General features: G+C 32.7%; 1 protein-coding gene across 12 annotated transcripts in view; it reads left to right on the forward strand.

Moving 5' to 3' along the window:
• TLCD4 (TLC domain containing 4) overlaps positions 1-14,709 on the forward strand; it is a 79,423-nt gene that overhangs the window by 38,356 nt on the left and 26,358 nt on the right. For all 12 annotated transcript variants that reach the window (XM_059926693.1, XM_059926679.1, XM_059926703.1 and 9 more), the window contains 4 exons: positions 2,786-2,951; positions 6,932-7,021; positions 8,773-8,831; positions 11,021-11,115. In XM_059926693.1, the coding sequence (XP_059782676.1) occupies positions 2,797-2,951; positions 6,932-7,021; positions 8,773-8,831; positions 11,021-11,115 (399 nt within the window). In that variant the 5' untranslated portion in view covers positions 2,786-2,796. The remainder of the gene's footprint in view (positions 1-2,785; positions 2,952-6,931; positions 7,022-8,772; positions 8,832-11,020; positions 11,116-14,709) is intronic.

Here is a 14,709-nt window from a genome sequence, read left to right on the forward strand (position 1 = left end):
CTTAGCCCCATGAATTTACCACTTGATGTGGGGGTGATCAGTTTCTTGCTTCATGTCTCCCATTTTGTATTCTGAGTCCCAGCACAGTGCCTGGTATGTGGCAGACTCATGACAGGTATTGGGTGAACTGTTGGCTGAAGTAAAGACTGCATCAGCCTGGCCGGGCTGTTTCCAGTGGTCCTGCTTCTGGGAGTCCTCCTGGAGAAGGGCCCTCACAAGCTGGTGGTTGAGAGGCATCCTTCAAACCTTTTCATGGTTTTCTCTACCAAGAAACCAACTTGAGTTAAAGTTTATGGAAACCATCTTGTGGGGAAAAGTACAAACATCCTTTGTATTCAGGAAGCCTCTGGAAGAGTTTCTTTGGTGTCCATAATTCCTGTGAATCAGGATGGGCTAATTAAATTTCATGTCTAGACACTCCCCTTGTAAATTGGCACAGAAATATTTCCCACTTCTGTTCTGGCTGCTGTGTTCTAGGATAGTATCCAAGCCTTCTGCCAGCTACTAGCCATATGTAGAGGTGTATGAACCAAGTCTAATACTTTTCTACTTTTACTGTGTATTCCTCTACTTAATAATCACTAAACTCTAAATAAAAGGCCCTTAATCTGTGTCAGTAATGAGCATTATTTGGTTTTATCCATTTTCACCATTTTCTTGCCTGATTCAGTGAATGAACAGGGGCAGTTGCTTCCTACCGGAAGCTTTGGTTTTCTGGGAAATTTTTTTTTTTAATTCCTTAGATTAGTCCCTGACTTGGCATGACTGATGAAGCAAGCAGCTGTTTAATAAGAAGCAAAGCTGAGAGTAGAGCAATTTAATTAGCTTCTGTCTGTTGAGCCTTTAATGGAAGCCATAACTTGACTATGTGGAGCTTTTTAGTTTTAAATGGAACATTTTTGCAAAGGGAGATTCTCAACATGTACCCCCCAAACTCTAGTTAACTGAAAGTCCGTTGAAAATATAAGATACCCAGTATAACAAAGACTTAATAAAAACTAAATTTTTTAGGAATGAGGAATTTAATAGTGAATTGTTTGATTTTTTAAATGTATTGCTTAAATTAACAATTCATAAAATGGATAATGTTGCATGATACCTACTATGTTTTATAACATAACATTTAGCAAACATTCATGAAATAAATACTCATTGTATACACTGAATTTTAACTGAGGTAAATAAGCTGCTCTTGCCTAGCCACCCTCCATAACCTCCAGGGAACACACAGAACCCTTCAGGACAAATCATCCTCACATTTAAGATTAGATTCTCCACTCACTACTGGTTACTGGTTTCATTGTCTTTGTTTATCTGCCCACCTGGCATGCAGATCCTTATTTGCTTAATCTTAGAAAAACATTTTCCTTTTTACATCTCACTTAGCAAATTACAATGATGTTTAATTTATGTATAAAACTTACTTTTATGTATTATTTTGTTAATATTAAACCTAGGTTAAAAGACCAAGATAGGTTAAAGTTAAATTTTGTAATGCCCAATAAACACATGTTGAATTAAAAACAATTAAATGAGCAGTAAAGTTAATGGAATCTCACAGAGAAGAATTGTGATATCAATATTTTTACTGTGCACACACACCAGAAAAAAAGAATGAGGAAAGAATTCATTACAGACACATGAATTCTGTCAGAAGAGGCCCTGTGGGAGACTGATTCTTATTATGATATCCTGGTTGGAAGGGAATGAAGTGGGGTTATTGCTAGTGCAGTCAATGATGTGGTTTTTCTCTAGTGAATTGGCTTCAGTAGGTGACTTTATTTCTTCACATTAGACAGCTGGAAATATGTATTGATTCATTTCCTTTTCATTTGAGGGTCAGCTCTATCAAAGATGGAGACGTAGAAATGCTGTATTTGCTGGATATGAGCAAATGCTTTAGTGTCTTTTTTTTTTTTTTTTTTTTTGGTCTGAATGTTCCTAAGATTTTTAGGAGCCAGATAAAGTTTAGCTCAATGAGATAGAAAACATACTTTGAATGTGTATATATGCATATTACCATTCTTTGCGCTAACCCTATCCTTAAAACTTGGAACTCTTTTATAAAAATGTTTTCTTTTAGAGATAAAAAGCCATGGAGGATTTTTGGTTCAAGGATATGTGTGATTGCAAAATATTTTTTTAAAAGTTAAATACTAATTTAAGCAGTAACAGTGGTATGATTATTTTCCAAGATGGTATTATTCTTCTAAACTTTAAATGTTTGTCACACTGTACAATTATTTTTTTCTTATATGATTGGTTTTTGTTTTGCTATAGCAGATAATGTTAGTTCTATTCTTATTTTGGCTTAATTGTTTCTTAGAAATTATCTAACCAACTTTTTTATTTTATACATGAGAAAATTGAGGCATAGAGAAATCAGGTGATTTGTCCTTAGTTTAATTAAAAATATTACTAAAAGAATACCTTCAGTTATAGTACTTGAAATTCCCTCTTAATGGTAAACTCTAGACTTAGGTAATTTTGAGTATCATGATGTTAAATTTGTCTCCTGACATTGATAATATTGAAATCTTTTTTTTTTTTTGAAATCTTTACGGTAATAGATCTTCCCCTCTTTTATTTTAAGTACAAATATGAGATACATGACAAATAGCTGGTAAAGGCTTAAAATTCATATAGTTTCCTTGTATTCTTACATTTGTGCTAAATTAAAATAAATCACTAAAAATACAACCACATACTCTTTTAAAATTAAAAGTTAATTTAGGTGTATTATGAGCAATTTAAAGGATTTTATAGCCAACATTTCTCTTAACAGGTTGAAGAAATATGGATACCAACACCATATTGGTCATCAGCGCTGGTTTTACCAGCTTTTTCACCTTTCAGCTTCTTTTCCACTTTGTAAGTTATTGGTTTTCAGCAAAAGTTTCTCCAGGTTTTAATAATCTCAACTTCGAAAAGAAGATTGAATGGAACTCAAGGTAAAGCATACGAAAATGTAAATGACTGATTAAAAAAAACCTAGTCTTACGAAATAAAATTACGCATTTAATATATTTCCAAAAAGTCTTTTTCATTTAGGATCTAACAAAATCTTGGGTCAATTTTTTTTATTTGACATTAGGAATAAAAGGAAAGACAAGTAGATAGATCTCATACAAGAATAAATTTTCAATTCTTATTCTGAAAGATGTTAGGGAAAATTTATTTAACTGTCTAGGGAAGTGTTAAGTAGACTCTGGCGGATTGTGGTGGAAGGCACTGTTTTGCATTCTCCTCTGAAATATTTATGATAACAAACACACGTTCTTTGGAAATGGTAACAGAAGTAACATTAGTTGGGGCTGTGAGTAGCCTATATATAGTATCGGGCTGGCTTAGCCCAACCTAGGACAGTTAAACACTACACACCAAAGAACCTGGTGCACGGTTAGCACATCTGTCTCTCTTTTAATGAACTTTTCATTTTAATTCATAGCCCTCCAGAAACTGTTCTTTTGTTATGTAATTCTAAAGTAAAAATTGCTTTTTAGGTCTTTTAAACAAAAAAGTAAATGGAAAACGAATAAGGCATCTAAGGATATAGAAACCTGCCAGAGTTTTAATTAGTTGGTTTGCGAATTTTTTGTGTATGTGCAACTCATTAATCTCTCACAAGGTTTCAAACACAGACGGACGGACTCTGGTGACTGCTTCACTTGCTTTAGAGCATTTCAGATGCCCAAACACCTCTGTGCATTTGCAAACCTCAGTGAATTAGAGCAGCTATGGGATACTGTTTATTGTTGAAGTTAATGCTAACTATAAAATGAACTCAGCAGATCTCCAAAATTGCTATAATTATTTTTTCATTGAAATTTCCTTTTAGAATTAAAAACTTCTGCCAAAGTCTGTTTATTTGAGAATGGTCACATGTGACCTGAAATGCCCTATCTGTTTGAGCCAAATTGTTTTACAGGCATTCACTTTTATAACTCAGACTGTGAAGAAGACTAGTTGTTTTCTTCTGCACCTTACACTGATTTGTCTGGTTCATACATGTTATAGCTCTTCTCCCCAAAAGTGAGAATTATTTCTCCACATATTTTTGAAAAATAAGAGGTATGATTCTTTTGTCTAAAGAATAGCACAAAAGTATTGTTCAAATGTGGGATACAAAAGACACTAACCATTATTTTGTAAAACCATTTCTAACATGAAGATAGAATAGTTGGGAAAGAGAAGGAAAGGGATATGGAGGGGGACATACATTTTCTGTGACTAAATTTTGAACTATTTTCATTTCCATTTCAACATGGTGAAGGTAGGTAAAGGCATTTGAATCTTGGCGAGCTGCAAGCCAAAGAAACAGGGAGGGTACAGATAGATTGAAGCAAAGGTAAAAATGAAATGAAATGAAATGATGCAATTGAGAAATACTTTGCATTATTCAGTCTTATTATCACTGCCATTCTATGAGACATGGAATCACCATTTGGGAAACTGAGTTCCCATTTGAAAGAGAAGTCTGGGATTATATGATTCATTACGCTATTCAAATACTATTATGCTATGCTAGTCTCTCTCAAATTTACTCCTGTTTCCCACTCCAGCTTGGTTTACATGGGACTTAAACTCTGAGGTGGAGAATGCAAAGAAGGAAAAACAGTTGGCTGCTTTTTGACTACACATATATGTCTTGAAATCCAGATTCCAGTCTTAAAACAGACAGATCAACGCAACCCACATAATTCTCCCTGGTAATCAGGAAAGAGTCTCTGAACGATGAGTGGCCCAAATCATCTAGTAGTAAAAGGACAGAAGGCAGAAAAGCTCTCCAGAAAATTCACACCTGAGAGTAACAGTTGAATTAATTATACGTTAGAAAATCTTATACTTAATTGTTACTTTTTCTGCAAACATACATACTTATAGATGTTATTAATATTATATAATTAAATAAATTTATTATTTCCACTTGCTTTCCTATGGCATGGAAAGTCCTATTGTGCAGAAATAGTCCTAATTTTTAAATCTGCTTCTTCAAAATATAACTCTTTTGTCTGATTGAGCTATGTAATTTCTGTTGGTAATACTCATAGTACTTGCGAGTGATTACATCAGTAATTTTAAAGTGCTATTCTAAAATTGTCATTACTTCCTTAAAAAAAAAGAAACCCACAAACATTCCTTTTTAACCTTCTTTAAACAAAATTGAAATATTTTATCTTGGTGTTTTTTTTAAGACCCTGAGGAATCTACATTTTGCTTTGCCAGGAATCTGATTTTAAAGAATGAAATATGAAATTTTTACTAACAGAAGTTTCTGAACATATAGACTTTTAATACAGAATAGCATGTAAGCACAGGGTGTTTGTTTCTCCTGTTCATTATAGTGGGAGCTATTTGATCCAAGTAACATGTAACTTTTCTCTCGTGTATTATATGCCATTTCCATCAGCTGAGGGCTTGTAATTCTCCCCTTTTACCATATAACATCTCAACAGAGTAGGGAATTTGAGGCCTGAGTATGAGGAACAAAAATTCAGATTTTTTCCAAAAGGAAACTTTTTGATAGAAGGTTACTAAGCTAACAGGTTAGTAAAAGGTTATGCTTTTTCCTTTAATAGAATTTTTGAATGGCAACAGAAAGCTGGTTGTCTGATTATTTAGATGGCATGTTTTATTTGAGATCAAGGAACTTACATTTTTATCTTGCTATGTTCAAATGGAACACAGGTGTGCTTGGCTTGAAAATTCCAGACTTGTAAACCAGGTTAATTGGGTTAATTATCACACTTCAAAATGTATTTTGGTATTACAAAGGACTCAGTGCCTTTAAATTAGTGAGACTCTTTGAGCATTTAAAATATGATTTGATTTAATTTTATATGTTTACTTAGGACCACATCATATATTAGATCAAGTATATTGATTTTTCAAGTTACAATGAGATTTTTTAATATCAAACTCTGTATTGGTTGATATATTTCACTTACTTTTAAAGATTTGGGTCATATTGTAGAGAGATTCATTGCATACCAATTAATTTCTAAAGGGAAAACTTTGCTATTCCTCTCATCCTTTATTCTAATGAAGAGAAGAGAAACTTCATTACTCATAAACTTTTTCATTATGTGAGTAAGCATATAGTATCCTGTATACAGTTCTTTAAGTAGGGTATCATAGAACTTGCATATTGGTTAAGTCATTAAATTTTTAGCAAGATATGTTCATAGAAACTGATGTTTTCCAACTAAAAGTTATTCCTTCTATAAAGAAAATGCCACGTGGATCATGTGAACATTTTGTTTTCACTTGGGCATTTCTTTTAAAAACAGATTTTTTCTGAATAAATTCATGGTCCTCCATTTTTCTATTTAGAAGTGATTTCATAATAATGATGAGACACTAATAATAGCCACCTTAGCTTTCTCACAGATTTGTTACAAGAATCAAGTACAATAATGTGTGTATTAAAACTGAAATTTCCAAGGGAATACATTTTCATTTCATGATCCATTCCAATTCTGATCCATGGATATGGAGTTCGTTAAGGCTAGTAGATTTGGAAGTCATTCCTAACTGATTGGAGCAGGAACTAATCCCGCAATGAAGCTGCTGGGGATGGAGCGGGGTGCAGGGTAGTGTGCTTACCAAATGCCATGTGTTTGCACAGAACTCTGTCAACTGGTTCATCAGATATGCTTCTGCTTTAGACCCTTTAATCAATAAGTGATTCATCAGTTGTCTAGCAGGAAATTGTAGACCTGGGCATCTTTCTTGTTATTGATTCCAAAGTAAAGTTGTGGCCCTTGGATTTCTAAATAGCAATTTTGTATTATATTCTCAGATGTACTCCAATCCTATATTTAAATGCTTCCAGATTTAACTTCTTCAGAGTGTTAAATGTCTTGCCAGAATTAGTTAAAATTTATTGCACAGATTCTAAAATCTTTGTGTCTCTTTCATCTCATTGCAGGGTAGTGTCTACGTGTCATTCTTTGGTGGTTGGGGTTATTGGCTTGTACATTTTCTTGTTTGATGAGGCTACTATTGCTGATCCACTGTGGTAAGCTGTTTCTTTCCAATATAGTCAATTTGATTTATGTTTTGATTTTAATTATTAATAAGAACGTCTCTTTACTTTAAAACAGAAAACATATTGATGGTGTATGGTTTGTTAAAATGCTTGTGTTCAGACATATTTCAGCAAGGTGCATTAGAATGATTTATTTTAGATTTAATACAAATAATGAGGGCCATTTTGCATTAGTATAGCAATTATTATCCAAAACAGGGAGAATATGATGATTATGTAAACGTTTATACCGTGTTAGTGAGTGAAAGCAAGTTATTGTAAACACTGCACTGAGCAAAAATGAGTTATTATTGAGATAGGGTAGTCAGATAGATAGGATAGACTTAGTCTTTAAATTTATGTTTGACCCATCATTTGATATCAAAGATAGGAAAATGAGAATTATAGATGTCCATGTGAGAGGAATTTAGTACCACATGAGATGATTTGAAGCACGAATAATAATTATGTTTAGCCATAACACGATAATTTGTAAGATGATTCTTTCTGAAGAATTTAAATGTCATTCCAATGGCAGAAGTTTTACAAACTGTACTTCCTGGCATTATATGAGAAGACTTAGTTCAGTTTAGTTTGAGGGATTGGTAGTGTTTTGAAAAAGCACTGCATAGGGATGTGATAGACGTGGGTTCTGAGGGATGTGGGGCAATTTGACCAGGTCTTTTGACCATCTCTATTTGACTGCAATGATGTTGGTTTTTATTCACAAATATGGAATTATGCTGGTCAGAGTTATACCAGTATTCATACATTTTCACTGAGAAGATATTTTTCAAAGTGAATTAATTTAGTGAATTTCATTCCTTGACCAGGTTTTAATGTGCTCTACCTAAACAATTGCTACTTTTTTTTCCATATTTTTATTTTACCCACACGATTGTCAACAGAACCAGTTGTTTTGGGAAGTAAATTTTATAACAAAGATTTGATTCGTTGACCAATTTATCCTTATCAAATTTTTACCTATTATACTTTTTGATATTTTAACATTTTCTTAGATACCATAATTTATTCCAGGTCCAATTTTCCTGGATCATATTTACAGATCAAAATTTGTAAAGAAGATATGACTTCTACTAAATATTTCCACTTGTAGTTTACCTGTTGTCAGTTTTATTTTATGTTCATTTTACCAGTAGTTCACATTAAAAGTCAGATAAAGGACTGATAATTTGCATTTGTTTCTTGGAGCTAAGAGCATGAACAGGGCAAAAGTGTAGGATCTTGATATGTGTAAGGGTCGAAACAGCAGGATTAAATTGTTCTGTTCCGATCATTTTCTAATGTGTGATAATAGGCAAATCTCTCCAATCCTCAGTAAGGTGAGGATAACAGTACAGTGCCTCTAAATCAGGGGCAGGCTAGATGATTTCTTGAGGCTATTTGAGTCTCTGATTCAGAATAAGGAATCAAAACAACAACAACCAGCATCTGGAATTCCATTTGAGTCCTTTCACAAACAAATCATATGAGGACACACTTATAAAATGTTGTCTTTTGGTAATATTATTTTCATAAAACTTTGGGCTAATAAGTATAAACAATTATGATTATTCAGTTAGAAGCATTATAGCTAACACAATACCTTGTGCAAATGACAAGTTACCATTTGAGCGCCTATAGAAAACATTTAAATTATATTTAAATCTCAATAGAAAAAAAAGTAGCTGTCATCTATAACCATGTGCTAAAAAAAGGAACCTGTTTTTTAATATTTATAGGGGTGATCCATCTCTTGTGAAAGTGAATATTGCTATTGCTTCAGGCTACCTCATTTCTGGTATGTGATATGTTGTTCACTGTCTGTTTCTTTTTAGACTACTTATGGAATTATGCAAAGAATACATACATAGTCTATGCTTTTGGTTTATTTACTTAAGAAGCAACTTTTAGGATCCATACTGAGGGAAAAAAATATCTGCTCTAATGGTAGAACATGAAACATTTTTCATGTTGGCTCTCTGGTTCTCAAAGATCAGAGCTGCAGAGTGGGGCCTCAGTTAGGCCTGGATGTTTTTTTTTTCACTAGTGATGGTTCCTTTTTGGACTAAAGAGTCGCTCAGGTGCAATTACCATGACGCTAAGGAAGTTTAAGCCTCAGGGTCCTCACTTGCAAGGGCCCTTGAAATGTGCTCCCATGGTCATGGTTTTGTATTGTTTTGGTAAGATTTGCAAAAGTAAGGTATTTTAGTCATAATCAGTTAAGATCATGGACTCTTTCTACTTCACATTTCCCTCTGTCATATTTTCTCTCATGTTGGATGAGGTTGGAATAACCTTTTACACAACGAGACAGAGGGGAAGTTAAGTTGAGAATTTGCCATTTAAACTGCTCTTTGAAAAGACATTTTGGACTGTCTTAATAAAACAAGAGAGAAATAAGAAATCCCTGATTTGGACATTTATGCAGGGAACCCTATTTTGTAATTTTCAAATTTAATAAACAGCTGAAAGAAAATCCAAGTAAAAATAATGGACTATGAAACAAAAGTGATAAAGATGAGTGGTGGACTCAGTAGAAAATTTTCTACTGCCATCAAGAAGTGAATTGTAAAAAAAAAAATTAGATTAAACCAAAACACAGTAATTTATTAAGAGGAAAATATACATTTGGGATAGAAATAATGAATAGGCTATTGGATTATTCAACGGCCCAGTTAAAAGAAGAGTGAATCTTGTGGACACATTGGGAAAAGATTTGCTCTTTGGCACAAAATGCTGTCATTGACAAGGTTAACACAAAATTTATAATATGCCTCATACACTGGTTAATGAGTATTGTCAATTCAGAGAGTAGTTACTACCCAGGAAATCTTGTACAAAAGAAACTTGGTAAAAATTTTCTCAAATAAGGTAATAATTCAAAACACTTAAAAATAAGTTATGAACGGAAACAAACTTTCTAAACCAAGCTGAATGAAAGGTGAATTCTTTTATTCTCTCTATAGAAAATATTATAAGATCATTATCATATAAATTGGTGACCAAAGAATATACAGCCAAATATAGGAAAAATGTATCTAGAGAAGCATATCAGGCAGGTAATTACTAATAGTTTTAAATTTTCTTGATTTCCACATTTGTGGTATTTTTTCCTCTCCTTAAAATTTATAATTTGATGATATCTTTTACCTTTATATATATTCACATCTAGTTTTGTATTAGTAATTTTTATTTTTTATAAAAGAAGCTCCTCATGCTATAAGCTCCAAACTCACAAAACCTGCATCATCCTCTGGTTTCCATCCATGAGAGCCATTTGTTTCCAGGTTTAAATTTCATGTTTAACCATTTGGTAAAGAAAATACTTGTGTTCACAGTTTGAGATGTTTCTGTTTTATTAAATGAAACAATTTTCTGAATTGTGGTATTGATTTAGAATGTAAAGAAAAATGGATGCCTTGAGCTCTTTTTTAAGAGATCTTTTTAATAGTTATAGTTCTTCGTGTTTTGGGGTGGTTTTTTTTTTGCTATTTTGAATTAATATTTAACCACATTCTTTGTTAACTTTTAAATTTTTTTGCTGAATTTGTGTTGTAAATGAGTTGGTCGTTTTATACCTTTTCTGAGATCGTCTTATCCGTTTGAGTTATTATAGTGACAAAAATCAGTAATTTAGCCTTATTTTAAAATTATTTTTAGTCTATAATATTTTCATTTTATTTAACCCTTGTAACAAGTTTTTCGTTTATACTTTCAACAAATACATTACATAGCATAGCTATACGCCTGGCACTGTGCTGGATGCCCGCACTTGGTCCTCTTCCCAGAGAAGTCCCAGTAGTGTAGGGGAGACAGTTATCCGGAAGCACATACTTCGTGGTAAAAGGGGTAGTTGAACTCCTGATGTGCGAGACGAGTGCTGTGGGCTCAGAGTGGACTGTGATGTGATGTCAGGAGAAAGTTAAATACACTTGAAAAACAATGAAGCTTTCTTCCTGTGTAATATCTTATTTTTCCTTGTTGCAGATTTGTTGATTCTCATTTGGTATTGGAAAGTGATTGGTGACAAGTATTTTATAATTCACCATTGTACAGCGCTGTATGCATACTACTTTGTACTGGTGAGTGCCAGGATTTACAGTGGTCTGACAAGCAGACAAGATTGGGAGTAACGACTCAAGGGTGAAGATAAATCTAAACATACAATTCTTAATTTATAAAGATCAACCCCAAATGCATTCAGGAATCACTCTTGTGATGTTATCCTGTGTATTAACAAAAATAATAGCTTTACTTACGCGTGTGTGTTAGTGTGTCTATTTGGATTCACACACTTTGAGAAAGTCAGATGACCCCAATTTCCTGAATGTTCACTCAAAACCTTTAGGATCATGTGGCTACTGATATTTGTCTGTCTTTCTAGATGCATGTATGTTTTAACAGCCGGAGCTAGGTATAGATTCCTGTATAACCAGCTGAAGTATTTCTTTTCTGTTTAATTTTATGTACAGTTCCACGTACATGCATAGTTACACTTAAGTATGCTAGAGCAGGGGTGGAGGGGGAGGGGGGGGGAGTCTTGTTTAGAGGCTTCATCAGAACTTCCAGACTGAGCTAATAGAGGAACCAGCAAATCTGGGACACTAGTGCATATTAACTTTTATTTCTAACATTATTTTTCTACATTATACATTTGTAAATTAGCAATTTTATATCCCTTGCATCTTTGTTAGGTTTCTCCTCAATCAATTATTTTTCAACCTAGATATACCACCAAACCCAAGATAGATACTGGGAAATAATAGACGTATGTAAACTCGAATAGTATAAATTTTATGTAATACATGTGGTATACCATTCCATGTTTTTCCTGTTTTAAAACATAAATGTAACCACTGGCTTTTTTTTTTCTTATTTGGTATTACTAAAATCTGTATATTACTGGACATTTGCGACGATTTTGAGGGCTTTTAAAAACTCATACAAATGTGTATTAATAATATTCTTCTATTTTTCTTTATATTGCCCCACACAAGGATAGCTGGTGAATAAGACATCAGATTACATTATTTCTGCAAGAATAAGATACATCAAAGCATCTCTTTATATCACCCATTTGAAGTTATAAGTCTAAATAATTAATGTTTTAAAAACTATGCTGGTTTTAATGTTATAAATAAGTAGGTATTTATAGGATCCCAGTATCCATAATCACTTTATTCTTCTGAAGCAATAGGCTATTCTTACTGGCATTTCCTACTGTTTATTTCCTTGTCTTCCTTTTTAGATTTTAATACATTATAGGTAGTTATAACATATAGACTTCTACCTTTTACAGGTCTTAGATAGTTGCAATACATGCACTTTGTTTCTTGAACACTTTTGCTAAAAAGATGTGGAAACTGACTAACAAAATATTGGTTGACTCAGGGAAGAATGTGTGTGGGTACTCGTGTGAGTTTAATATCCTGCTGCAGGTTAGAAGTATGGTCTCTAAACATGAGTCACAAATAATCATTGTGCTATGAAAAGAATATAAGCTGGTGAAAGATAACAGGTCATTTACATGCATTTGTAAATGTGACTAGTATGAACTGCTGTTCTCTCTCGGCCACTGAAGTCACAGGCTTGGCAAATGGCTGCTGTACATGGATTGGCAAGTTGAATATTTCATTATGTGGGAGGAATACTGTTTTCTCTTTGGACTTTTATGCCTTTATAAAATGTTAGTGAAGTGAATGCTGGATTTTTAAAAAAGAAATTAACTGCTGCCTTATTTAGTAAAGTTGATAAGAAAATCAACTGCAATTTTTTCAAGAGATGGTTGCTTTTTTGATATGTCTTCCTATTTTCTATTGTATGAAATAAATGAATGGTATGAAAGAAAATTATCTAATTAAAGTGAATCTATTCATAGGGAAACAAAATAGAAACAAAATTGATGAAATAAATATTTATAGATGTAGAGATCCTATGTCATTTATAGATCTTACATTTACTATTTGAATATAAGAAAATTTTTTCCCATGCAATGAATTCCCAGGTTACTTTGTGCATTTTAAGTAAGGCTAACAAAATACCAACAGCAAGTACTACTACTATTATTATTTTGTATAAACTTTTATGAAATTCTTATCCCTTATGCAATGAGAACTGGCATTTGGAAAGCACTTCAACTTGATACTTCTGCAACTATTTAAGCTGTTTGTAGTAAGCTTTTTTTCTTAAAAGTTTTTCTAACTGGAACTAATTAAAACTTAAAGTGAAGAATAGAGGCTAATTACCTGTAGGTTTTAAATATACGCCCTACTGAATAGTTGAATGTAAATAACAACTTTACCTTATCTGGCATAACAAAAGTAAGAGTCTTTTTTTTTTTTTTTTTTTTTAAAGTAAGAGTCTTTTGAACTTAGGGTATTGTAGGTTGTAAATAGGTTATATAATGTCTTGATCCTCTCTCTAATGTATTTACTGGAGTTTTAAAATTATCTCATGGAATAATTTAGAGCTTAAGAAATCTTCTCTTCTGCCTATATAGAAAGGTAAAAATCCTACAGCTTTTTTCTTGATATTCAGCTTTCATCCCTTGGGCAGGATACTCATTATCAGGGAAAATATGACAGGTTAATCTCTTATCATAAAGGAAGTGACACATTTAGGCTTTAATGTCCTGTGTTTAGGGATAAACCATCCTCTTTTGTTCTCCCTTTCTGACTTCTTGGATAACGTTAGTTTTCTCCTGTATTCCTTGTGAATCACCTCCTCTCCCCAATCAAACCACATCTTTAGATACTGAGTTATAGTATATTTGGAAAACTTTTAAACTTGACAAGAAAATCACTGAGTCTCTGCGTACTTGGCCAACTCTTCTGCATCTTTCCATTACCCTAGGATCTAATCATTAAACCATTCTGCTGCAATTTAAGAAGAAAATTTGGTTTCAAATGCCTCTTGTTACATTTATTTAAGGGTATTAGTATCAGGTGTGATACTTTGAAGGTGAAGATTTTTGATTTTTTAATATTTTACCCCAGTTATCTATGTTTTAAAAACATTTTGCAAACAATTGTGTATGAAGTGGTACTGAAAAATGAGATTCGTTATGTAAGATAAGGTAAAGTTGTAAATTACGTCAGGAGACAAGAAGTAGAAAAATACTGGTCTTATGTTTAGTCTAAACAAAAATTTCCACAATACTGTGAAACAAATGCCATGACTCACTAACATTTTATCATTAACAGTGTTAAAAAAGAAAAACTACTGTTTTAAGGTGAGTTAAATAGTGTTGCATGTTCTGTTACACTTAAATAATGTATTTCCTCTTTTTCTCCCATTAAGATAGCCTTAAAGAAAAATTTTAGGTAACTATATAGTGGCTGTTACAGCAACATTTTAAGATAACAAAATTTCAAAAATTAACACTTCTGTAGACTAGGTAGGTATTAAAAATAGGTACTTAATATAGCTCACTAAAGCAAGATTCACTAGTAAGGTCTTTGTGATTTCTATTTCCCACTAAATTTATATATAATAAGACATCTTAAGTATTTAAATCAAATAAAAATATTTTTTAAAGTTGTACAATATGTTAGATAACTTTTTTTCCTACTGAAATAAAAGATTGACAGCTTTCTTATACAGTAATGAGTGATAGACTAGCAGAAGTAAGTCTTAGAAATTGTTTTATTAGTATTTCTATAGCTCACTTATACAAA

The sequence above is a fragment of the Balaenoptera ricei genome, chromosome 1, assembly GCF_028023285.1.
Source record: "Balaenoptera ricei isolate mBalRic1 chromosome 1, mBalRic1.hap2, whole genome shotgun sequence".
NCBI classification, from domain to species: Eukaryota; Metazoa; Chordata; class Mammalia; order Artiodactyla; family Balaenopteridae; genus Balaenoptera; species Balaenoptera ricei.